Genomic DNA, 26861 nt, shown 5'->3' on the forward strand with positions numbered 1-26861 from the left:
TACACTGTGTCTCATTATGGTTTTATAATAAATTCACAGAAGGTTGTAGATTCAGAAGTTAAAGATTTCAAGGAGTAATGAATGCTCTAGAATACATTAACATTAAATAGACGAATATTGTCGAGAAAAATATTCAAATCCAACTTATGAATTTTAACACCGTAAGGCCCAACCTTAAATTTTTGTGTTACAGTATAATTGCTTTATAATAGATTAATAGACGTAACTGCATGGAATTGTACCAATTGGAAATCAGCACGTTTGACAAAGTATTGGGACACCTGACTTCCAGCCATGTGGTTCGTCTCCAAATAGATAGCACCAAAAGTCAAGCATGATCCAGCATGGCAATGCACCTGTGACCAAAGCCCGCTTTATGAATATATTTACTTGGTTTGGGGTGGAAGATCTTGAATGACCTGCTGTAGAGCTCTGACCTCAATCCTACAAACGACTGTGGGATAAATTAGAATTTCGACTGCACCCCAGGCCTCCTCACCTTCATCTTTACCTGACTTTACGGACACCCCTGAATGATCACAAATCTCCACAACCACACTCCATAATCTAGTGGAGCATTTTCCCAGGAGAGTTGAGGTTATTATAACAGCAAAAGAGGACTAAATGTGAAATAGAATTGTATAGAATATGGTCAGGAGCAGTGTTGGACAACGTTACTTTTAAAAGTAATGCATTACAATATTGAGTTACTCCCCAAAAAAGTAACAAATTACGTTACTTAGTTACTTTTTATGGAAAGTAATGCGTTATATTACTTTTGCGTTACTTGTATCTCTTTCACGCCTTACAGGTGTAATATAGATAATTGCCATTAAGTAGTTATATTAGGGCAAAAGACATGTCTTAAACATTTAAAAATGCTTAATAACTTCTTAGATAACAATAAGATGATCGACTAAATTTTGACCACAAGGCTGAAAACTTTCCAGTCGCTCTTTTGTACACTGCTTTGCAATCTGCCTTCGCCGTCAGGAATGTAACTATCATTCGTGTATATAAGGTTGACGGTGTGGGCTGCACACCGGTGATGTGGAGGGAGAACATACCTTTCTCTGTCATCTCGTAAAACATCGTGCAATTCCGTAAATATGAGCTCGTCCTCGTCTACATCATTACCTGCTTCATCATCAGCTTGAACGCTTTTACAAAGTTCTCGCTATTATCAGTGACCGTGGCAGTTTATCTTCCCACAAAGAGCAAATGAGCTGTGAATTTGCTCTCTGTCTTCGCTGTGATGGCGTCGTACATGTGTCTCCCACAGAAAACTTTTATTCTGAGCAGTCCATAGAGCTGCAGTGGTGGAAAGTCGGCAAAAGTTTTCTATATTTCTGTCTCCATTTCCATATGTTCAACATTATACACACACACACACACATATATGTAGTGCTGTGCTTTGCATGCAGATCTTTATTATTTTAAGTGGTATTTTTTGCAGTTGACAAGAGCTTTTCACCAACACATAATCTACACTTAACCATTATTCCTTTCTCGTTTTCCTCGACTATTTCAAAATAATAAGAATACTTCTATCACAGTATTGTAATGCTCTGGTTTGCCATCTCCGCTTCTGACCAGCTTCTGTTCAGCTTCTGTTCCCGCGGCTCGCACGTGTGAGTGCGCGATTATACGTGACTACCTTCATTTTAATTCAGTATTTATTTATTTTTTTATGCAAAATAATAAAAAAAAAAAAAAGTAACTCAGATATTAATGTGTACATTTATAAAGTAACGCGCTACTTTACTCGTTACTCCAGAAAAGTAATATTATTACGTAACGCACGTTACTTGTAACGCGTTACCCCCAACACTGGTCAGGAGTATGTGCACTAAAACAAAGGATAAACTATTATATAATGGTGTTCAATATACAAATAGAATTGGATTACTTGCACTGTGGCATGTTGAACAGTAGGGGCAGTCATCCTCCAGCTCCAAATAGAACAAGTCTGTTTATTTGAGTGTCATATTTTGCTCCTGAAATCAATGCTTTACCTTTTATGACCCTGCCTAATTGCAGCCATTTACATGTCATAACATGTTAGTCTAGATGTTAAAGATGCTGTTTCATCACGGAATCCTGCAGATACACATCAAGAGCTTCAGTTCATTTTCACATCAGAAAGGGAAAATATCTTGAGGATCATGGCATGGTTGTTGCTGCAAGCGGATTTTAGAAAATCCTTGGATTTCTTAATCTCTGAGTTCTAAATAATAATTTTTTTTAAATGACCGTATGAGCAGCAATACTACAGGTGGAAATGCCTTGTTGATTGGTACGGTCAGAGAACAATCGCCAGGCTACAACCTACGTGAGCAAAAAAGCAACTCATTATGCAACAAACAAAACCTAGAGGGACTACAATAGCAGAAAACTATGTTGGGTTCCACACATCAGCCAGGGTGACAGGAAAATACTTATTTTTATAAAATCGTGACAACAGTAGCCTTATACTTATCATTATTGGAACAGGGGAGGGACAAAGCTGCATCTATGATGTGGCTATGTAAAAAATAACACCAGAATTGTTGTAACGCGTCACGTTATTTCTAGATTAAGACTGAAATCAACAATTCCATATTTATCAAATATGAGAAAACGAACAATTAAATTTTGGAGAATGTGAGTTATCGTCAATGTTAATTTTTCAGTCATGATATAAAAAACTTGTAGAGAATGTAGATTACAGAGCAAAAAAAAATTTTCTCTGAGCACTTGTTGACTCAGGCAGGATGTGCAAACAGTATAATCTAAACAAAAAAAAGGAACAACTTGAGCATATCCTTAATAGGGAAAGATGATGGTTCATGTAATCAAAACATGCAGTTCTTGCTGACACTATTATTTATAACATGGGGGTTATTCATATGGTTCAGTGAATCAGTGAATGTTTTATCTTTGATGGTTCTCACACCCAAGGTTTTTATCATGCTGTGTTAAACATGCCATTTTTGTGTGGCATTCATTTGAGCACACTGTAAGCGTGTACCACTTCAGCACATTCCAGCGATTCTACTTGCATGCCACAGTGCAGTCAGCTGATCCCACCCTTACCTGGTGGCTGTGACCTCATCAGCATGGAAACCACATTCAGGCTTCACCACACAGTTTGTCTAGCATAAATAACAAACCAGGTCAAAGACACACCCATTCCTTTGAATAATACAAAGCACAAAGGGGCACATATTTTATTGATTTATTTCTTTACTAAGGGCTTATAATAAGCCGGTTTGATTAGGATTCTTTCATGGGATATGGTTATAAAATGCAATTTCTATGTTGCAAAAATATTATGCAATTAACACAAAATTCAATTAACTGTTCAATTCTGCTCAGAAAAATAGGTCAAGAAACCTGACAGTTATTTACAATTGTCTAAAAAAGATGAAAGCAAAATCATATTAAATGTTATAAAAGTATTAATAGTGCAAATAATAAATCGAAGAAAATCTACAGTAAACATAAAGGTTAATCGCTATAAATGACAGCAGTGCACTAGAGCAGTAGACATAAAAAAACGTAAAGGCCCCTTTGAACTCTTCTATTTGTGCATTTACATCCCTCTCAGTAAAACCAAACAAAATCTGATTTAAATAAAACCAAATAAGAAGTGAATGCAACCTGATGTGTTTTAAATAAAGAACCTGGCTTTAGTGGGTGCAAATGATAGAAGATGTCATAAAAATGTAGTTTATATCTCAAATAAGCTACATATAAATGCAGAAATCCTAATATTACACGGTTCACCTTAAAGCTCTGCTATAAAGTCAAAAATGTCATGCAGTTATGAGTGCTATATATTTGAATAAAGGGAAGGGATCATTGTTTTTCTGGCCATAGATTTAGCATCTTAGAATTTTTTCTTTTTCTCTTTTTTTTTTACTAAGCAAATGCTTTTTTCCATACTATGTGACTTCCTCTGTATAATCCTAATAACATATGAGGACAAGTGCAGGAAAAAGCAGTTGGCAGTGTTCCTAAAACACGTCATCATGTAGCCCGCATGATGTTTGCGTCACTGTTGCGCACTTCTCTCTCTGTGGATGTGTCATGCACTCTGTCTTCCTGACAGTTGTTCTCTATTGTGTGCGCTTACACACACAAACACCACATTGATTCAATTCGGCCAAAAGATCTTAAACAAAGTACATTTACAGCATTTGACAGATACCCCTCATGTAGAGTGACGAACAATTCATTTATACAACTGAGCAGTTGAGGGTTAAGGACCTTAATAAAGGGCCCAGCAGTGGCAGTGCTGGGATTTGAACTCATGACCTTCTGCTAAGATGTCCAACTTCTTAACCACTGAGCTACCACTTCCCAAAGTCACCTTGTATGTTACCTATCAATATGGCATTTAAATTCTGACTTTGACACTTTGTCTGTATGTGTCAGCTTTTAAGGCTGGAACAATATATTAAATATTTACATTGAAATAATATTCTTTACTTTTTGCACAATAAAAACGGAGCGGTAAAAAGAGATTTGGTGTTTTTACATGTCTTCCACCTGTAAACTTCAGGGGTGCTCCAAAGCTTCACCGGGTGTGAAATTAGATATTAGTTTACTATATTAGATATACTACATTAGATATTAGTGTACTATAATTTCTTTAAAGAGCTCTTTAAAATTGTCATTTAGGTACTTTGTTTTCCATCGAAACACCCTGAATACTGACTTTTGTTTATTTAACCTTATTTATAAACAGGTGACAAATTAGTGGGTAAACCTGATAAAGGGTATACATGCATCAATACAATATATAAGAAGAAAAAAAAGACTAAGTTCAAATGACTAAGAATATCACTGTAGGATATGAGCAAACTGTCAGATAAGGAGGGATATTGTAATAAGGTTACAGTGCATCAAACCCTCATTACACAAAACAAATGCACTTTTAAGTGTGACATTTTTTTATCTGGTCATTATATTTTAAACAACTGGGCCATTGCTTGTGTGGCCAGAATCTAGGAGAATGGTACAGGCCTCAATGCATGACAGGTTCAGTGATTCGGTTTTATGTTTTATATTGTACTGTTTTGTGTTTTGCATGGTTCAAATCCACTTGTCTTCTCAGTGTGAATTTATCATTTATAATCATTTATAATCTTTTGATTAACATTTTGCCCTGATATATTTCATCTCATTAGATAAATTATATACTCTCTTAAATATGTATACTTTTTCTTTAGCAGTCAAGTCAACCCAACTGAACATGTACACTATGTACACACATTAGATGGAAAAAAGGTTTGTGGACCATTAGTTTTTTATGTGCTATTTGAACATTCCACTCCACATTTAGTCCCTGTTTGCTATTATCATTACATTTCTAGTCTTCCACTAGATTTTGGAGTGTCCTTGTGGAGATTTGTGCTCATTCAGTCACAAGAGCATTAGTAGGGTCAGGTACTGATACAGGGTGAGGAGTCCTGGGGTGCAGTCAGAATTACAATGTATTCCAAAGGTGTTCAGTAGAGTTAAGTTCAGAGCTCTAAAGCAGGCCACTTACGATCTTCTACTCCAACCCTTGTAAATAGAACTCATTCTGGGCAAAGGGGCACTGCCATCTCGGAACATGGTTGGGTCTCCTAGTTTAAGTGAAGAGAATATATAATGCTACTGCATCCAAATATGTCTAAAACTGCTTCCAAGTTTTTCCTGGTGTCACAATACTTTTTTTCATATAGTGTAAAGTCTTTTTCTTCTTCTTTTTCTTCTTCTTTTGGCTGCTCCCATTAGGGGTCGCCACAGAGGGTCATCCATCTTCATCCTACTCTGTCCTCTACATCTGCCTCTTTCACACCAACTACCTGCATGTCTTCCCTCACCACATCCATAAACCTCCTTCTTGTTCTTCTTACTTTTTTCCTTCTTCCTGGTGGCTCCATTCTCAGGATTCTCCTACCGATATACCCCATGTCCCTCCTCTGCACATGTCCAAACCATCTTAATCTTGCCTCCATCACCTTGTCTACCAAAATGTCCTACATGCACTGTCCCTCTAATAAACTAATTTCTAATCCTGTCCATCCTCGTCACTCCCAACGAAAACCTCAACATCTTCAGCTCTGCTACCTCCAGCTCCACCTCCTGTCTTTTACTCAATGCCACTGTCTCTAAACCATACAACATCACAGGTCTCACCACAGTCCTATAAACTTTCCCTTTTACTCTTGCAGATACTCATCTATCACAAATCACTCACTGCTATCACTCTTCTCCACCCACTCCACCCTGCCTGCACTTTTTTCTTCACTTCTCTAACACACGCTTCATTACTTTGCACTGTTGACCCCAGGTACCTGAACTCCACCACCTTCTCCACCTCTTCTACCTGCAACCGCACCACTCCACTGCCCTCCATCTCATTCACACACATGTACTCTGTCTTACTACTACTGACTTCCATTCCTCTTCTCTCCAGCACGTACCTTCACCTGCTCCCTGCTCTCACCACAAATCATAATATCATCCGCAAATAACCTTCTCTATATTTCTCCATCAACATTCTCAAAGCAAATAATGCATTTGTGGTGCTCTTCCTCGACATGAAACTATACTGTTGCTCACAGATGGTCACCTCTTCTCTCAGCCTGGCTTCCACTACTCTTTCTCATAACTTCATGGTGTGACTGATCAACTATATTCCCCTGTAGTTACTGCAGGTCTGCACATCTCACTTATTTTCAAAGATCAGTACAAGCACACTCCTTCTCCATTCCTCAGGCATCCTCTCACCTTCCAAAATCTTGTTAAACAATCTGGTTAAAAACTCCACTGCCATCTTTCTTAAACATCTTCATGCTTCTACCAATATGTCATCTGGTCCAACTGACTTTCCACTCTTCATTCTCTTAATCGCTGCTCTCACTTCCTCCTTACTAAAACGTTCTACTTCCTGCTTTATCATCCATCATATTGTATCAGCTACCTCTCTCCATTTACCAGTCATAGTACCAACATTTAAAGTGCCAACCCGAACCTCTACTCTCCTACACTTCTCCTTTTCCTGTTGTCTCTGTAGACGTCTTCCTCCTCTCCTTTTCCTCCTTCTGCCAACAGTAGCCCAATTTCCCTCGGTACCCTGTTGGCTAACAATACCTGTGGCGGTCATTGGTAACCCAAATCTCGACTGATCCGGTATGAAATTCTGGTTTGTGATTTGATTTGGCACATGTTTTTATGCTGGATGCCCTTACTAACACAACCCTCCCCATGTATCCGGGCTTGGGACCGGCACTAAGAGTGCACTGGCTTGTGCAACCCTAATGGCTGGGTTTCTCATATAGTGTAAAGTTCACGGTATGATATATAGCATACAATACTATAAGATAGTGAAGTACACTGTAATTATATCATTTAAGAAAAACATTTTTATGCATACAGCTAATGACTCAATAATTAACAGTTTTTGTGATGACCAAGCATTTCCATCTGAAGCCCATGTATTTATGTTGGTTTTCACATAAAAGTCAGAGGAAGAAAGGGTGAAAGCAAGACAACCTAAAAGAAAAAGCAACAATAGGTCATATCGGAGGTGACACATTCATCAGGGATGTGTGAACGACTGCAGTAAAAACAACAGACATGGAGCAGTGGGACAACAGAGTGACCAGTCGCAAACTTAAGTGAAATTACCCCTACGGAAAAGTTACAAATGTTGCTGTTATTGTTGCAACAGCTGTTTTTCTTGTTAATTAGTATTAGCAAAATCACTTCCATTAGATCCAGTGCTGGTAGTATCATTAATCTTAATTTATATTTCATGTCACTACTATAAATGTTACTACTGTTATTATGCAAATGGTTTGCTGAGTTTGATTTAAATGTTATAATTTATAGGCTAATTTAGTTATGCACGTTTTACAGGCATCAATAGATAAGGTTTCTGTTGCTTTTCTGAAATGATTATTATTATTATTATTATTATTATTTTTTTAGAATAGTGGTTCTTGATAAAGCAAGGTTTGAGAAGCACTTCTCAATGGTCTTTTAGTTGTAAACTAAAACAGCTTGGAAAGTGTGTAAACAAACAGACATCCCAGAGCAAATGGCTCATTCATGTGCAATTGTGCTGGAGCAGCAAAAGGAGCAGCAATTGTAACAATACACTGAGCACCAACACCAAAGAACTGTGTAATGTATGATTATATATATATCAGTATTAAGTTTTATAGTTGAAATTGCACAAGGTTTTATATTACTTACAGTACATGAACAAAAGTATTGGGACAGCTATCTTTTCCAGTGATATATGGCTCTTACCCAAACCTTTACCACAAAGTTTGAGGCACGCAATTGTATAGGTGTCTTTGTATGTGGTTGCATTACATTTCCTTCACTTAAAATAGGAAACCCAATCCTCTTCCAGCATGACAATGCCCCTGTGCACAAAGCAAACCCCATGAAGATATTGAACTATTGAACCTATTGAATATCTTTGGGATGAATTGTAATGCTGACTACTCCCCAGGCCTCCTACACCCTGACTTTTCTAAAAAGCCCCCTGACCGAACGAGCACACATCTCTACAAGAACACACCAAAATCTATCCCAGAAGAGTGGAGGTTATTATAACTGCAAATAGGACTAATTGTGGAATGGGATGTTTAAAAAGGATATAGGAATCTTATGGTCAGGTGTACATAAACATTTGTTTATCTACTGTATTTGAAGCAAATCTACCCTAATCCTGGCAACCTGCATAGGTTCAGTAAAAAAACAAAAACAAACAAAATCTGATTAAATCATTTCTCAATATATGAAACCTGGTATTTACAACCAAGCAAAACGAGAGAAAAGAATTTCGCTGACTACATCTGGTGTGCATATCCCTTTAAATATGTCCAAATTTTACTCTTTGTTTACATAATTGAAGGTGCCGCCTCAGACCGTGGCGCACTTGGACTGTGCCATTGGAGGGAGAACCTCTTAATCAGCTCGATTAATTTTCATTAAATAATAACATTCTTAACAGCTAATATAATTTAGGGCGTATTTATATACCTTTTTACCTGATCACGCAATCTATGTCGAGAGTAGGAAGGCATATAGAACTATTTCTTTCGGTTTCTCCCCCGTCGCTCCCCCCATTTAAAGTAGGCGAGAGTGGGTGGTACAGTCCACCCCCCACCGTGTAGTCTAATGTTTTTCCACTTGGCAGAAAGCGCTCAGAACACTAAGTTTACTGGCTTTATTTTTGATAACGGGAAATGTTTTGTGAAACATTAGAAGTGTCCGGACCGTTTCTGATATATACGCTTACAGAGTACATTTCGTAAAGGCGAGAAACTTGAGAGGGAGCGGAAAAATGGCCGTTAGCCGCGTCCTTTGAAGTATTTTTTTTTTTTTGCTGTGATCTTTCCCCCCCTCTAAGGATTGGAGCCATTAGATGCAGAACGAGGAGCAGCCGCTTATTCAGGTGAACAGCCTGATGTTTTCTCCGAGTCAGGAGGAGACCTGTGCACCCACCAAAGATCCTGTAAAGTACGGGGAACTCGTTGTTCTCGGGTGAGTTGTATTCCAGTTTCTCCCCCTCCAAAATCTACTCCAGGAGGAACTTCAGGTTATCTAACCGGCGTTACCTGATCCGACACGGTGGAGATTTCCAGTAACCAGTTCCCATTCTAACGTGAACAGCACAAGATGGCTCACTTTGGCCAAAAAAATAAAATAAAAAATCATATCCTTACTGAAATTACGAAAAATCGGTTTCGTCGTGAAATTCACGCGCTCACGTTATTCACGGAGCGAAACACGTGCTTTTTTTTTTCTCTCCCCCCCTCTTTTCCCGAGCCTGCATCAGGAATACCGCGCGCGCATCCAGCTTCCTTCTTGCATCTGCCATGATGGAAAGAAGATTTCTTTATTTCGATCTCATCGACCGACACACAAACACACACCAGCGCTCCAACCAAAACCAAACCCTCCTGCTTGAGTTTTATTTTTGCTTTTGCAGCTGTTGTTAATTTACTGTGTTGCATTACTTGGCCACGGCAGAGTCTCTTTTCCGTCACTCAGGAAGTCCCACTGAGATCCAGAGCTTCGGAGGAATTCGGAAGTCGTTTTACTCCACCAGACTTCTCTTTCCCATTTCCTCCCCTGTCATCCGCCTTAGTGTTTGTCTTTGCGTTTTCTAAGCAACATTTCTTCATTTACAGCCTCCTTTTTTAAGTTGAAGTTCCTGCATATTTGTATTATCTCGAGATCTGTACCAAATTCTTGCTTTCTATTGTGTGATCCTTAAGGATCTGGTGAATCAGGAATGTATTCAGTCTCCCATGTCATAATGTTTTAATATAGAACTTATTTTGATTGCTCTGTTTCAGGCTTAACATCAGTACCAGGCTTGTTCTTGTTCTGCACACTTCTTTATTTCTGGCTAAATGGGCCTGGCACGGGACCCTGGCACACTTTGGGGAGAGGGAACGAGGCTGAAAGAGTGTATTATTGATCTGGGCACAGGAACTGTGTCTCCTCAGTCCTGCAGTCTCTGTTCATTGTCCTCGCTGGCCTGACTGGCCTTATTGATAGGTTTTTTTGTGACCCGACTAGGCTTTTTTTTTTCTCTCTCGAAGCAACACCTCTGGCTGGGCTTTTTTGTTCTCATTGACTGATCTCTGCTGGTGGAACGGAGGAAAAGGGATCTCTGAGCCTTTGACTCCTCCAGTGTGTGGTATTCAGTGTCCTGTGTCACGCTTGTTTCTGAAATGGTTTTAATCGCCGCCACTTTGAGAAGGCTCGATTGAGTTCCACCAGTGTGAAGCGGTGACTCACGTACTACTCGCATGCTATTGTCTTTTTGCATTTCGAACCAAAGGTTTCACAGAACACAGTTTTAAGTAAGATTGTTTACTTCATTTTCAGCTCATCTTCTAACACCTCTAAGGTGCCGATTCATTACACTAAGATAGTTCATGTGCAGGAAAAGTGTATATTTCATTCCGGTTGTGTTTAGACTGCTTTATGTCAGACAGAAATTCCTACCGGGTTCAGATACAGTAATCTCTCTGGATTATTTGAACAACCAGAGAGATTTGTTGCCTTGTGATTTGTGGTGACAAGTGAGACTGGCCCTGTGGGAATGACCCCTGACTGCAGGACAGGTGTGGCTGATCATTCCCACAGAGGGTCAGAAGTGAAAGGGTTACCATCAGCTACATAGACCTGAGCAAGCTCTCTTACTGTATATCTTCAGCCCCAGTTCAAAAACAGTTGAAAACATAGAAAATGTTTAGAGTGAGAAAATTTATCATTTTAAGAAAACAAAAAGGTAATTATGAAATTGTGGGCAGCAGCATGTCTCCGAAAAGTTAGGACAGGCCCATGTTTACTACTGTGTTGCTGCATACCCTCTTTTTTTAACAGCAGTCTGTATGTGTGGGAACAGAGGAGACCAGTTGTTGGAGTTTTGGAAGAGGAATGTTGTCCCATTCTTGCCTGATATAGGAGTCTAACTGCTCAACAGTCCTGGGTCTTCATTGGCGTATTTTCCGTTTCAAAATGCGCTTAATATTGGGATTGTTGAAAGAACTTCAACATATCCTGAGATTTGTGTACATATGTATGTGTCTGTATGTGTGTTGTGATCTCCCCAGCCTGGCTAATGACATCGCTTGTATATGGTTATTTATACATGTACAAATCCTTGCTCAGGCAGTTTTCTTGTCTATCTTTTTATATTTTTATTATCATTACTTTGGCTTTAGCAACATATTTTTGTGTTTTATATTTATTTTTTAGAGCCGTGCCCATATAAGTGGTGCAGTACATCGTGCTTTAAAAATCTAGCATGGTCTTTAGTCAAGTCAAGAAGCTTTTATTGTCATTTCAACCATATATAGCTGACGCAGGACACAGTGAAATGAAACAACGTTCCTCCAGAACCCTGATGCTACATAAAACAACAATCACAGAAACAGAAAACACAGGGCCAAGGAATAGTGAGGTCCTTGCCACATAAAGTGCATGTTTTCAACCTGGTGCAAAACCTGTCGTAATGAGATAAAGTGAACAGTAGCAAAAATGTAAACAAAATGTTGTGTTTACCAGTCTGCTACACGACACCCATCAGCCAATGTAGTGTACAGACAGACTTCTCAAAATCAGTAACATGCAGCGACGTGGATAACTCACATTTCAAGCAGAAGGAAGTGCAGCCTAAAATCTTAACACAACACACAACTCATCAAGTAAAATTTTTATCTGCTTTTGTCCATTTAAAGACGGCAGTTATATATGCTTTTATTTCCTTTTAGGTTTTATTCTTGCCCTCAGCTAGCTGTATGTTGGTACACTATAGTTTTTTTGTTTGTTTTATACTTCTTACGATTCTACTACCTCTTACGATGCATTTGCCTCAACTCTGAAAGGGGAAGTCATCATAATCTATGTAAATCTTTTGTGTTTGAGCTACAAACAGGTGGGTGGTGGTGGAAGGCCAAAGCTGCTTCCATGTTTGTCTTATGAATATAAAAGCCTTGCCAGATAATTGTGATGAGTGCTTTATATTTTCCTCTTTAGAACACTGACTAGTCAGTGTTGTATATTTATTAAGCAAATATATCTACATGTTGATTCATCCAAAGCAAATACTGGTGTATATACAGTGCACTGGCTACCATTTAAGAAGTGCCACTTTATTGCTTCTGTGGTCTGCCATGTTGATTTGAAGGTGTTTGTTTATTTATTTATTTATTTTTACTGTTTATGATTATCAGGGTTATTTTTTTAAATTGGTAACGTGATCAAACTGTTCTTACTCTTGATTCTATTTTCTATTTGAAATCACCGGTAACATGCTTAACTCGCATGAAGTGGGGAATTGATTGATATGTGAAGTGACCCTGTTAACTCACTACAAAGTGTTTTGGGGGAAAAGGGTCTAATAACTAAATAAACTGTGGTTTCCTGACTTTGTTCAGTCGCTATATCGTTTTCCAAAAAGCTTAGTGTTCTGAAATGCGTTGCTCTGCTGGAAACCTATACAAGATTCTGAAGGTTGTGGTCAGTGGAGATCATATCTTATGCTCTGTATTATGTGGGCAGAGCAAAAGAGGCTGTTCTCAACTAAGATTTCCACATATGCTGACTGCTAGTTTACTCTTTTTCAATCATACAAAACTACAGTATGACCGTTTCACAGTAAGGACCTGATTAATGTAATACCCTGACTTGCTGCTAGTTTACAGGAGCATCAGGTATTTTCAGATTGCCTCCAAGTCATTAGACTTTGCTGTTGCATAGACTAGTTTAGTATTACTATCTAATGGTTGCCACTTTGGGGAGATGCTGACTAGTTGGATTGTGGAAAAATCAGCAACCTTGATGGGAAAGGAATGCGAGCTGATCCCAAAGAAAGCATGCGACTCTGTTAGTTTAAAAATATTCCAGTTTAAACTATCCCAGTTTTACAGTCAGCTGGACTGTGCAGGCAGAGTGGGCTATTTTATTTATATTTACTTTGTCACTTTAATGATGATGAGATGTGAGCAGGAATGTTTTTGAATCTGCCCGAAGTCCCATTCAGCCTATTAGGGAGATTGACATTTGGTTCTCCCGCTTAGAGCTTTAAAAGGTTTCTCAGGCCCGCGTGCTCTTGGAGATTCACAAAGGGAAGTGTTGACCAACAAAAGTTTAATGACTTACATTGTGTCAAATATTTTTTTATTTTTTTTTTGTCGTACATTATCACCACCTTCCCACTGTTTTTCATTTGTAAATACCATTGCTATTTACTGATACAATATTTAGTGCAGCGTAGTTATTCCATTTTAGTGTGAATATTATCATCTTTAATTATACCCCCTAACTATTACAATTATTAGAATATGGTGTGTGTGTGTGTGTGTGTGTGTGTGTGTGTATATATATATATATATATATATATATAAATTATTATTATTATTATTATTATTTTTTTTGATAAAATAAAATAAATAATAATAAAAAAAAAGATCTGTTTCCTGTATAGCAGATACAGAAAGAGATAACTTGGATCAGGAGGCAGTTTTAAGATCTTTTTTCTTTTTTTGTTTATTTCAGGTCAACAAAGCAGCTGTTATCACAAAAATGTAACACTTGTAGTAGCAAAGTAACTTCATATACAGTGCATTCGGCTTCAATCTCGCTTTAAATGACCTAATTTGACCAGACACATCTTATTACATCTTATGAAGCCAAAATCTGAGATCTCTCTCATTCTTACACAGGTACAATGGATCCCTCCCGAACGGAGACCGCGGAAGGAGGAGGAGCCGTTTCGCCCTCTACAAAAGAGTCAAGGCCAACGGCGTTAAACCGAGCACCGTACACATTCTCAACAACCCTCAGGCCAGCAAGGTACCTTGCAATATGGAATATACCTTCTTGTTTTGGTTTTACTTCTTGGTACAGAATGAGTAGGCTTGACTGACTGAGGTTTCTCTGGTCAAAAAACTCAAAATCATTGGTGCATCTGTTGTAAATATGCTTTCTTGAGTGAGCGTAAGCATGTTTATAACAGTTGTATGGAGGTGGGGGGAAAATGTACTTTGACAATGAACTGATTTGGAGCAGATATTTGTGGTCAAGCGTTTTTTTTTTTTTTTTTTCCTTACTCGGCTGCACCTCTTTCTAATGGAAAAAAAGAAGCCAGAAATAAATAATACACAGGAACTTTTTTGATAGTTATCTTATCTTCACATCGTGAGTGTGAAACATTTAATCTCTGCATTTTGTATGCATATTTCAGTCAAATCCATTTTTTTTGTTTTGCGTTTGTTTGTTGATACAATCCTTATTTTTTTTCACATCACTGCTATCAATCGGGGACACTGATGACTGTCACTTGTGTCCTCTTAACCGAATGCAGCCCTCTTGTTGATGTGACATGGTTTGGAATTGTAGTTTTCAGAGGCAGTATATAGATAATTAGACAGACTAAGCTATTGATTGATTGATCACAAAACTTGGGCTTGTGTGTGATTGCAGGACTTAGTTTTTTTTTTTTTTTTTATAATAATGGACTAGCCAGAATATCAGCACTGCATTAGGTTATCTTCTTTAAACTATTATTAAACTGTTCAAAGGAGCAAAATGGGATTTAGACAGCTGTTTCATGTAGACCTTATTGCTGTGAAATTCCCAGCAGTGATCTCTCAATCTGCCTATTTAAACCAATAGGATTTGAAACTAGACTGTTCTGGCTGCCAGAAGTAGAGGTTTGGAGTTTTTCATTCTTCTCATGTAGCTGTGGGTGTGCCAGAATGGAATGCTGTAAAAACCTGCTTTTGTGGCTTTTGGCTGGATGCCTCGGTGAAGAGGCTTTAAATAGCATCAATATGCTAATAAGGCAGTGTTGGGTAACGATGTCAGACATGGTCACCAGCCACATATCTCATCCAGGCCATGGTGACTCCTTTTGTTGTTGTTGTTGTTGTTTTTTTTTTTTTTTGCTGCGTTTGGTTTGGTTCAGATATCTCTTTGTAAGCATCTGGTTACCTGTGGTGTTTCCAGTATAACATTAAATATAACCTTTCGATTACAAGGTGACCATTGTTACCAATACATGTCTTCATGTAGTGAGTGGAAACCCATTTAAAAGGCCAGAGGGAATAACTTCTGACAACTGAAATTGTGGCACATTATTTTTTAAATGTACTTGTTTTTCTTTTTCTTTATTTTTTCTTTATTTTTTTTTTCTTTTTATTATTATTTTTTTTAAAGTGCACTTTTGGGAAAAGCTACACCGGTTCCCCAGAGTCTGAAGTTCTCCTGGAAGTGCCTTTTTTTGTGTGGCACATGTCCAAAAGACCAGAACCCTCTCTTGTCATGTGGGGTTATGGGCTTAGAATAGCCATGGAATTCTGCTACTTCATTTTCACACGTAGGCATTGGTGGACCTTTTGAACCTTTCACCTTAATCTTGAATGCATCATTTTAGCGATGTCTTTTTTGCACTGAGGTCTGGCATTTTAGGCAAAATTGCTATTCGCATATTCCTGCAAGTTATTAGAATAATGTTTGAATATGCAAAGCGTGTGTGGATGCACAAGGTGACACTTTAAGCTTCCCGCAGCTGGCACGTGTTGTCCGGTTCCACATTAGAATTATATTTCCTTCTGCACACTCCTTATGATGCTTTGAGCTACTTACAGCATGTTTAACTATCTTAGCTGTCTCCTTAGTGTCCTGCCGCACAATTATTAGGCTTTATAATGCCTTTGTTTTTTTATTCTTAAACCGAGATGCAAAACTGCACTTCTGCAGTCGAGGATTAGAGTCTCTGGTTCTTATAGAGTGACCCTACACTTAAAACCCAACACCTTAAAGCTGTAAACTATAGATTTAGCAGGCAGAATATTTGTATTTACATTTTTTTTTATTTCTTAGCACATTACTTATATTTGTTTATTTTTTTAGCCATTATGAAATCTTCTTAAGTGCTCAGTAAAGTTTGGTCCCAATATCTGTACATGCATTGTAAACCGTAAGGCTGTAAGGGTCTTTTGTATCTTGCCTCTTTCCGCTCAATGACCTTCTCCTATTTGACATTGTGAAACAAAAAATAACATCTCTATAGCCCTGGCACCCTCTTCAGCTGTATTATTCTAATGTTAAAGTGTTACAAAGAATAGCCATTCTTTAAACTGTTAAAAAGTTGCTCAGAACTGGGCTTGCATTCAGCCAGAAGGCAACAAACTGCCACTAAAGCTCTTCATAGAACAATGTGTGTTTCTTTGGAGGTCTTTGAGTTGTGTTTTCTTTGTCAGAGTTGCATTGTGAGCTCTGCAGTAATTGATGGCTGTTGGGGCAGCTGTAAAACTACAGCTTTCTGTGACCCAACAGCGTCTCCTTACACTTTCCTCACAACGCATAATTGTTCAGAGATACAGTATAGCCCATTGCCCATGGAGCCCAGGACTTATTGTCCCTGCTCTTTTGTGTACTCCCTAGTGTACATTAGGGATGGGGATGGTGGATGGTGGACCCCCTGTGAAGTTCGACGTGAAAGAGAACCGCCACATCCCTGCCAGTTTTCATGACTGAACCTGCATGCTAGGCTGCGTTCACAAGAATATTTTGGCATCCATCATAAAATGCTGGGTTATGTGTTGCTGGTTTGTTGTAGGTGGTGATAATCATATCCCAAACAGGCTAACTTTCTGGAAGTTTGCTCTAAAAAAAAAAAAAAAAAAATCGCTACGGGATAAACAAGACATGTCCTTTGAGTTAATTAAAGTGTAGAATGATTCAATCACCTTCAGTATTTGCTTGATCCTGGTCATTGCTTACTAGTGCATACAAAGGGAACACTGGAAACATTGGTCGTGGAGTTTAGAATACACCCGTGGATGGGACTATCTCAGGCGCCATGCATGCACTTTCATGTTCTTATTTACCCCTAAAGGCATTTTAGCCAGTCACCCTACTTTTAATTATGGGAAGTGGAACGAAACCGGAGAAACTGACCTTAGCAGAACATGTGAAACTCCACACACACACAGTAACCCAAGCTCAGCACCGACTCAGGGATTCTGTAAACTGTGTAGCTAAAGCTACCCTCGGCAACACCGTCCTGCTCCTGGAAAAATCCCAAAACAAACATCCTGATTTATATTGTACTACGTCTATTCTTTTGGCTTCAAATTGCAGTGGTGAATAAAAACCTTTACAGAAACCAACCCTAAGGAACCCTGTATAAATACCACAGCGCTACCAAGATTTGCTTTGAAAATGAAGGGCTGCCACCTTTCATATCGGGCAGACTAGAAGTGGGCATATAGGAGTAGTGAGATATTTGAGGGGATGTTGATTTTCATCTAACGTGTAAAATTGTCTTTATGCAGCAGCATTTCTTATTTTATTTGATTTATTTCTTCATTCTATTCATGGCCAGCTATCGTGCTGTTACCAGCACATCCTCCTCATTTGCCTCATAGTTCACAGTGTATAGAATTGTATATCGGATAGAGGATATATGATAACTGCTAATTAGTTTTTCATCGAGCCCGTTCAGCATCTTCCGGCAACCTTCACGTGGTTAAGACGCACTGCGTCTCTGCTAAACGTTTTACAAATGCAACAGCTATTCATTTCAGTGCATCGATTTGCATTGCTGATTATTTTTCAGTGTCACACTGATGAGCATTTTGGTTTTTTTTTACTGTGCAGATTTGTTTTGCTGCCCTTGAACACATTAAGTTGTTGATATTTTCATTTAGAACTCTGAGTTCTGCAGTAAAGCAGCAGTTTTGTGTAGCACTACAAAACATAACAGTGCTTATACTTTTGGGCAAATAGCACAAGCTAAGGTTGTTTGTTGGTTTAAACGGAAAGTAGGATTGAAGGAGTTTCTGCGAGACTGAGCAGGATTGGTCAGTATTAAGGGGATGTGGTTGCTCAGTAGGTTAAGGCGCTCTACTTCTGATTAGTGTGCAAGTTTATATTCCAGCACCACTAAGCTGCCACTGTTCGGCCTTCGGATGCGACCTTTAACCCTCAACTGCTCGGTTGTATCAATGTGAATGAATTACTGTTGGAGCAGGAGGGATTGGTCAGAAATTCTGAGAAGTTAGTCAGAAAAGTATTTACAGTAGAAAACCTGAGGAAAGTTACTTAATTTAAATACTTTTAGTTCCATGTTATTGAATTAAGTAACATTTTAACAGTTTTCTTGATCATGCAACAGCCAGGTTACTGCTGCAGTATTCCATTTTGCAGGCCTCCTACAGTAACACTGATGTTAAAGTTCCTGTCAGTAACATCCTTGTGAGGCCTCACACAATAGTACTCTATACTATTAATGCTTTTATTTAAACCTACCTAATCTGTTCTTATAAATCTGACTGATCAGATATTCCCCATTGTTAGTGTAGTTGAGTTAGTCAGATTTACTGCGGGAGCAGGAGAAATTAGTCAGATATTCTGGTCAGGACTGGTGGGAGTGGGCAGGAGTGGGATTATGGCTAAGACGCTCACTATGTATTGTGTAACAGCTTGCTCTATTAGATAGACAGTCAGCATTGAACCAAAAGTTGTTACAATGCTGTTCTTGTATTTTGTTTGACTCTGGAGAGAAGGTGATTACACGAGGAATGCAATAATTCCACTACCCGTGGCCATCAGTAGACCATCATCAGTTGTTTTGCTAGATACAGAAATGTTATCGGTCTCAAAGTCGTCCCTGCTTTCAAGAGTGGAGTATGTAAGCATACAGGCATAAAATGCCTCGAAGTGTGCACTACATATGACTCCATATTTACTATACACACTGCTGTGGCCAGACTCCCACCAACCTGTTTTTCTCTCTCTCTAACTGTTCTTTCCTCCGGTGTAGTGCACATGACCTCGATTCCACTCCCCTTGTGATGTGGAGATTTGGAAATCGCAGATTATTGAGAGAACGAGGGTGAGGAGGGAAAGGTGGCTACACTGTGATAAAAATCCCTTTCTGTTCTGTGGAAAATGCACTCTGGTATGGCTACATTTAATGAGCTCATTTGTCCTTGCCCTGGTTGATGATAGTCTGAAAGCTTTTTGTACACTGTGCTGTAGGTTACATGTCTCTTTGCTGAGTATTTGCCCCTCACTTTTAATTGAATGTATAACTTGGAGATTACTGATAGTGTTTGTAAAAAAAAAAAAAAAAAAAACCCTTCTGATGACTGTGTAAAAATGCTATGTGCGTTCTTTATCTACAGATCAGTGCACTTTTACATAGTGTTCCATAGTGGCTGCTTGGAACAGTCACAGAGGGCTTCTGAATATGTTATGAAAGTGTTAAATACTTTTACATAATCAAGTGACCTTATTTTATGTTCCTGGCAAATGGAATGGACGATCATGTTCAAAATAATACCAGGGAGTCCAGGAGCAATGAACGGCTTTGTGTCGGCTGTACACGAAGGCCTAAAACAATACTCTTTCACATCTGTCATTCTAGGCTTTCTTGATCAATATCTCAACTCTTGTTCACCCTGTTAGGTTGCGACTGCAGTTGGAGACTAACATTGTTGCTCTTATTTTGTAGGCTGTAAACTGTAAGGGCCAGCACAGTATCTCCTACACTCTGTCCAGAAACCAGACTGTGGTTGTAGAGTACAGCCATGACAAAGACACGGACATGTTCCAGGTACAGTAAAGCACACACAACGATGATAAGAGCTAACTAACTATATATAGAGCGTTTATACATATATATATTTTTTTTAATGTTAAATAAGCTGATTTTTGTAGGTTTGTGGAATGTGATTAGGTGTGAAAGAGTAATGCTAGTGATCATTTTGTATAAATGATCATGCTCACTGTTCTATTCCTATTGTGCCACAGCAATTTTCTAGTGATCGCAGTTTTTATTTTATTAATAAACAACAGCTTTTCAAACTGTTGTTTAAAATACCAACTGCGAAATTTTTAGACTGTGAAATGTCTGAAAGAGAAGTGGACATTTCCTGTTAACATAAAAAAAAAAAAAATTACCCGTTTCTGTATAATAACTTTGTTACAGTAAACAATCAGAACATGAAATCTTTCTTTCAGTCAGGCCCACTGAAGCTCATATCACAAAGGATATAAATCCCTGATAGAACACAGCCACTGTAGCTCTGTTTTGACAAACCATTTATTGTTTTACGAACGTCCTCAGGCGATGGGGAAGTGTGTATGCGTGTGTGTCTGTGTGTGGGAGTCTAACCATGTACAAACAAAACAGACCAAAGACAAATGACCAGAAATGGAAAGTTTAAATGGGAACCAACCGGAACCCACAAAATGAGGAGAAAGAGTGCTCATAAACAGGAACTGAATTTGGAGACTTTAATTTAAGTGTTCAATTTTATTTATTTTTTTCTTACACATTTACTGAAATTTTTGGTGATGTTTCATCCTAAAATGATATACTATAATTCTTAGTATCTTTGGTCCATTCTTTAAATTCTGGTAAGATTGTCACTGCGTCTGTGTACAAAATGCAGCACAAGTTGTGTTCAAAACATGTTTTTAGAGAAGAAAGAGAAGAAGTGCAGACAGTGACACACACGTGTCCTCATATCGTTTCCCCACAGTGCATTTGAATAGACTTTTTTTTTTATGGTTCTCATTTGTTTTGAAAGTACAAAAGAAAAGATTCTATTATAATAAAAGGTTTTATATTTGGTTTGACTGTTCTCGCTGATTGAAACGGAATCAAAGCGTTCTTTTAAAATGTGTGTTTTTGCAGCAGTCACCACATTTAAACACACTTAGCATTTTTTTTTCTGCTGTGAATTTAGATTGGGCGCTCAACAGAGAGCCCCATTGACTTTGTGGTGACCGACACAGTATCTGGGGGCACAGACGGCGAGGACTCTCCCATCACGCAGAGCACCATCTCGCGCTTCGCCTGCCGGGTGGTGTGCGAACGCAACCCTCCATACACTGCACGTATCTATGCTGCAGGCTTCGACTCTTCCAAGAACATCTTCCTAGGGGTAAGAGTGCACTTCCACATGACCATACACTTACATTGTCCACAAGAGAGCCTCCTGGCTACTTTTATCCCTGGTATTTGAGAAAGCGTCTATCTATATATACATAAATGTCCTGGCTTGCGAAGTGTCTTCTTCTGCTGATCCAGTGGAACCTTCCAGAATAACCCGTTAAATATAGATATAAACAGAATCGGTCACTCACGGATGTCGTTGTGTCGCGTGTCTGTTTGTTTACCATGTTCGTCTATCCACAGGAGAAAGCAGCCAAATGGAAGAATCCAGATGGCCAGATGGACGGACTGACGACCAATGGTGTGTTGGTGATGCATCCGCGTGGTGGCTTCACAGAAGAGTCCAAGCCTGGTGTGTGGCGAGAGATATCCGTGTGCGGAGATGTATATACACTCAGAGAGACTCGCTCTGCCCAGACACGAGGCAAATTGGTTAGTGCTGTGAAATGTTCCATACGTAACGTTACAGAAGTCTTGGTCAAATACAATGTTGTTTTTGATTTGTCTTTAGCGTATAGAGATCTAATCAAATCTCTAATATTTTGCCATTTTTTTGGCCAGATGAACAGAGAAAGAAAAAAAAGATATGTGACTCCTCAAGGCATATATGAGCTTCAGTAAATTAAAGAATGGAAAAAAGAAAACCCTAAAGTGAGGTGGTAACATTTTGATATGATTAAGAAGTGCTTCTCAAATGAATTGTAGTTCAGATTTTATTTATTTATTTATTTTTACAGAGAGTAAGAAAGATTAACTTTTTTACCCAAACCCTTGTGATTATTATTAGGTTACACTGTTTTGGTAAAAGCGAAAGGAAATTTGATAAAATGTATGATTTTGGATCTTATCAACAGAAAAATTATTTCCTGCTGAATTCACTCTTGGGTTACAAACATAAAAAAAAAACATTCCAGTTTTGGGTTTGGCTGTACAGCACAGAGTCTGTCCTCTGAATCATACTGCATTGAATTTTGCTCATGACACGAAGTCTGCACAGAGACTTCTGGCTGATTTAAGTACTTCAGTGATATTTTTTTAATTAAATCAGTGCAATGTACATTGTGGCTGATGTGCTGGACCTCTGCATTTGACCCAGTCACTAAATTAAAATAATTGACAGTTTGAACATAAAAGACCTTTGCAAAGCAAACTAAATTGGTTTATGAAGGTGGCTCCAACAGCTGGAGCTTTATATTCCATAAAGCTCCAGATGTTGAACCCACCATCATAAACCGATTTGGTTTATATTAAAATGTCAACCTTTAAATAGTTGGATTACAACTAGAGAAGTCCAGAAAAAGGGCTTTTTAAGCTCTCTACCGCCCTCTGCAGGTGAAGTGTTTTTTTTTTTTTTTTTTTTTTTATATATACAGTTTGCAGATGCTAGTTTCATACAGCGTTCTAACTGATTTAATTCTACAATACAGTGGTACCGCGCTTATCGACCTTAATCCGTTCCTTAAAACCGGTCGAAATGCGAAAAGGTCGAAGAGCGAATGTAATTATCCCATAAGTAATAATGGAAAACCAATTAATCCGTTCCCGACCTCCACCGATACCCATTTATTAACATTTTTTGCCCTGTTTTTAGCAGTATTAATACTAAATAATACATAAAATAATACGGGTACATAAATAATACTGTATATATAATACAGTAAAAAGTATAAATTAAAAACATTACAAAAGTAACAAAAAAATTAAATAACACTATATTGTTCACAAACCGAAGTTTCATTTACGATAGATGCTCTCTCCACAAAGGCTGAGGCGAGACTGGGAAGATCCTTTCCCTCGCTCCACGTGGGTCAGGGTAAAAAAAGGTCGATAAGCGGGCATTTGGTCGTTCAGCGGGCGCAAATTTCGGTCGAAAAAACTGTTCGCTAAGCGAAAAGGTCGATGTCCGAGCCGGTCGATAAGCGGAGTACCACTGTATTTTGTCAATAATAGGCTTTTTAACCTTTTTAAATATGTGAGCCCTTTGGCTTATTTAACTGAAAAACACAACAGAATTAGTGGCTTTATTGACCCTTCATATTCCGTTTGCAACTGTACAGTGGATATTTGTTTTCCCATTCGGTCTCTTTTCATTAAATATATATAAACGATGGTATTTATCTTTAGATACCATTTAACCACAGAAATCGTTAACAATATAAAATCAACATATAAGGGAAAAGACATGTTCTTCTAGTGCTTGTAATGTGGTGAAGTTGTGCATATTGTTTCATGTACATCAATATCTTAACAAGGATTTTTTTTTTTTTTTTTTTTTTACTGTTCAGGTGGATAGTGAGAGTAATGTGCTGCAGGACGGTTCTCTGGTGGACCTGTGTGGTGCCACACTACTGTGGCGCACAGCTGAAGGGCTCTTTCACGCACCCACACAGAAACACCTGGAGGCACTTCGTCAGGAGTTAAATGCTGCACGGCCCCAGTGTCCGGTGGGGCTGAACACCTTGGCTTTTCCCAGTATGCATCGCTCTAGCCGGGCACTGCCCAGTATCGCCCAGCAGCAGGACAAGCAGCCGTGGGTTTACCTGGCATGTGGGCACGTGCATGGCTACCATGAGTGGGGCCACAGCTCCGAGCGTGAACCTAATGGCAAACGCGAGTGCCCCATGTGCAGGACTGTGGGGCCGTACGTGCCTTTGTGGCTTGGCTGTGAACCAGCCTTCTATGTGGACTCGGAAGCACCTACGCATGCCTTCGTGCCTTGCGGTCATGTCTGCTCAGAGAAGTCGGCCCGCTACTGGTCTGAAATTCCCTTACCGCATGGTACCCATGCTTTCCACGCTGCGTGCCCATTCTGTGCCACGCAGCTCAGTTTAACACAGGGATGTGCTAAGCTCATCTTCCAGGGCCCTATAGACTGAGTGAGGAAGCTGAGGATGCTGGTGCTGATGCATGAGGATTGGTTTGATTTAGATGGAGCAGGGATACGAGCTGTAAAAGGAAAAAAAACAGAACACAGCAAAGAACTGTTGAACACCACAAACCATGAAGATATGCTCATATACTCAAATTCTACTTCTACTGGAAACTTTAATCTCCATCACTGTAATATCAGAGTTACCTTGGAGGTGGCAGGACTGCTGGCCATGAATATGAAGCAGACTTTTTTTTTATTATAAGCTGTTGAATGTGTTGGCCCACAGGTATTGTATCCCAGCAGCCCTGTGAGAACACTTTCAGATGCCCTTTTGAGCATTTCCTTGATACACTGATTTTTTTAACTTTATAATGGAAGAAGCTGCTGGTGAGTGTAGTAGCCACCAAGTTATAATAATAATTAAGATTTCAGTTTTTTATTATTTTTCCATTAATCAACAGTCTAATACAGTATTACAATTGACAGAATTTAATGATTGACAAACAAATTTGTTTTGTACCAAAATTTAGTTTTCCAAAGAAAAGAAAATGGCTGCTAAACCTGGACTATTGAAATAATCCCTTGATGAACCCTGGGCAAAAAATGGGTCACTCCCAGGCATTTCTTGATCATGAGCAAATTCTCAAAATCGATTGAAGGGGCATCTCATTTCTAGACAGTTAATGTCTCTGACCTGTAAGAGTTTCCTCTGATGTCTTTCCAGTCCAGGAATTTTATTGTACTGTAACTCGTGAATTATTTTTGTTGTTAGGTGAAGGAACAGTATGCAGGTCGAGTTGGTCGGGAATATTCACATCCCTGCAAGTCACATCCATACTGTAAAAGTTGCTTTAAACCAAAACCTACAAACTTGGTGATTTTTGAAAATGTATCAGCTGTGAAACGAACAGGCTGCCGGCCAATGATCAGCCGGTTTCCCACTTCTTTTCGATTCCAGGTTTCTCACCAGTGAACATTCACATACTAATAGGATGTGATCATGTTTATAATGTTGTTTTAAAATTAAAGAAACTGGTCTTCTATTTTCTTAACCTTTGTACATAGAAAGATTTTAGTTCTGGGAATTGGGGGAGTTTTTTTTTTTTTTTAAACAGTGGTTTAAATGAGTTATTTTAATCAGAAATGGGGTTATTGCATTAAAAAAAACATTATAAAAGATTTAATTCAAAACATTCCTGTTTTTTGATGTTTCATTTTTACTTACAGATGCATTTTACTACCAGTTTACTAACAGAAGAGATCATTTATCTTGTTAACCCAATTCCAGTACTGTTACGCATTGTTTTGGTGGCAATAACAAATCATCTGGCCACAATTTAAGTTAAAATTTGCAATAGCGAGCAGAGTGTTTCAATTACTTCACTTCTGCAGTATACCTCAGGTTTCTCTTGTTTATTACCATTTATGGCCACAGTATGGCGCTGCTGCCCAGGCAATCTGTAACACAGCTTTAAAAACTTTCTGGAGAGAAATGTCTATGAGTGGGTCGCAGGAAAATTGAAACAAATGGAGTGAACAATGGATAGAAGCTATTTTAAAGAAATAATCTACTCTGCTATTTACTTTCAGAAAAATGCTGTTTGTTTTTTTTTTACTGGGAAACAGGTTTTAAACAACCCTCCTAGACTGTGTTCTTACAGATTCCCCCTCCCAGGCTCAGGCTATAAAACTCTGTTTTAAATGGTTTCATTAGGCATTTATTTAAAAGCACACAAAAATGGTTTTATTTAGACCTGGTCCACATAAAGCCAAAACTGACCATTTAATGGATGTGTGTTATCCATTATCTAGTCATTACCCTATTTGTCCTTTTCACATAGTTGCTCCCTACAAATAAAGGCATACTGTTTATTTGAATGACAGTGGATGCTTTAAATGTGACCTCTGGCTGCTTCTGGGAATCTGGACCTGACTTGCTTTCAACAACAACTTTTGATTAAAATGAACACTATATGCATTTCTGAAGGAGAAACGGCATGAAGTCGCTTAACTTTGCTCTGAAAATTGAATTTCTATTGTGATAAAGTAATGACGCAATATATGAGCATATGTATAATATGCCAACAGTAACAACAAAAAAAGTGCATCTTTTGCTGTATTTAAATGCGCATCATTAGTTTATATTGTAGATATGTTGTTTCAGCCGATCAAACAGGATTGCGTTGTTTACAAACCAAATATACCTACTACTTTAGACTTAATATGAAGAGCTCTATAGCACTCAGACTCTCTCTCTCTCTCTCTCTCTCTCTCTCTCTCTCTCTCTCTCTCTCTCTCTCTCTCATGTGTTCACGCACAAAGATAGAAAGGCACAAGTGAAGACAATATCTTGTATCCAATCCCTCCTGGCTGACACCACATGATGGCTGCCAGCTCACGAACCAAGTACATCAGAGGGATCAACGCGTATGGGAAAGAATGATCTGCAAGCTTGCATCAGCAAACCTGAGTGATATGCCAAGTTGTGACGTCAAATCCTAA

The 26861-nt window shown here is 38.6% G+C and overlaps 1 protein-coding gene across 1 annotated transcript; it reads left to right on the forward strand.

Moving 5' to 3' along the window:
• The first annotated feature begins 8927 nt into the window (after positions 1-8927).
• peli2 (pellino E3 ubiquitin protein ligase family member 2) lies at positions 8928-25550 on the forward strand. The gene is made up of 6 exons (XM_083543715.1): positions 8928-9537; positions 14238-14367; positions 20039-20140; positions 21279-21476; positions 21731-21919; positions 23773-25550. The coding sequence occupies exons 1-6, from the start codon at positions 9419-9421 to the stop codon at positions 24361-24363; spliced, it is 1329 nt and encodes a 442-aa protein (XP_083399841.1). The 5' UTR covers positions 8928-9418; the 3' UTR covers positions 24364-25550.
• The last annotated feature ends 1311 nt before the right edge of the window (positions 25551-26861 follow it).

Source organism: Silurus aristotelis (genome assembly GCF_946808225.1).
Source record: "Silurus aristotelis genome assembly, chromosome: 6".
In the NCBI taxonomy this organism is placed as follows: domain Eukaryota; kingdom Metazoa; phylum Chordata; class Actinopteri; order Siluriformes; family Siluridae; genus Silurus; species Silurus aristotelis.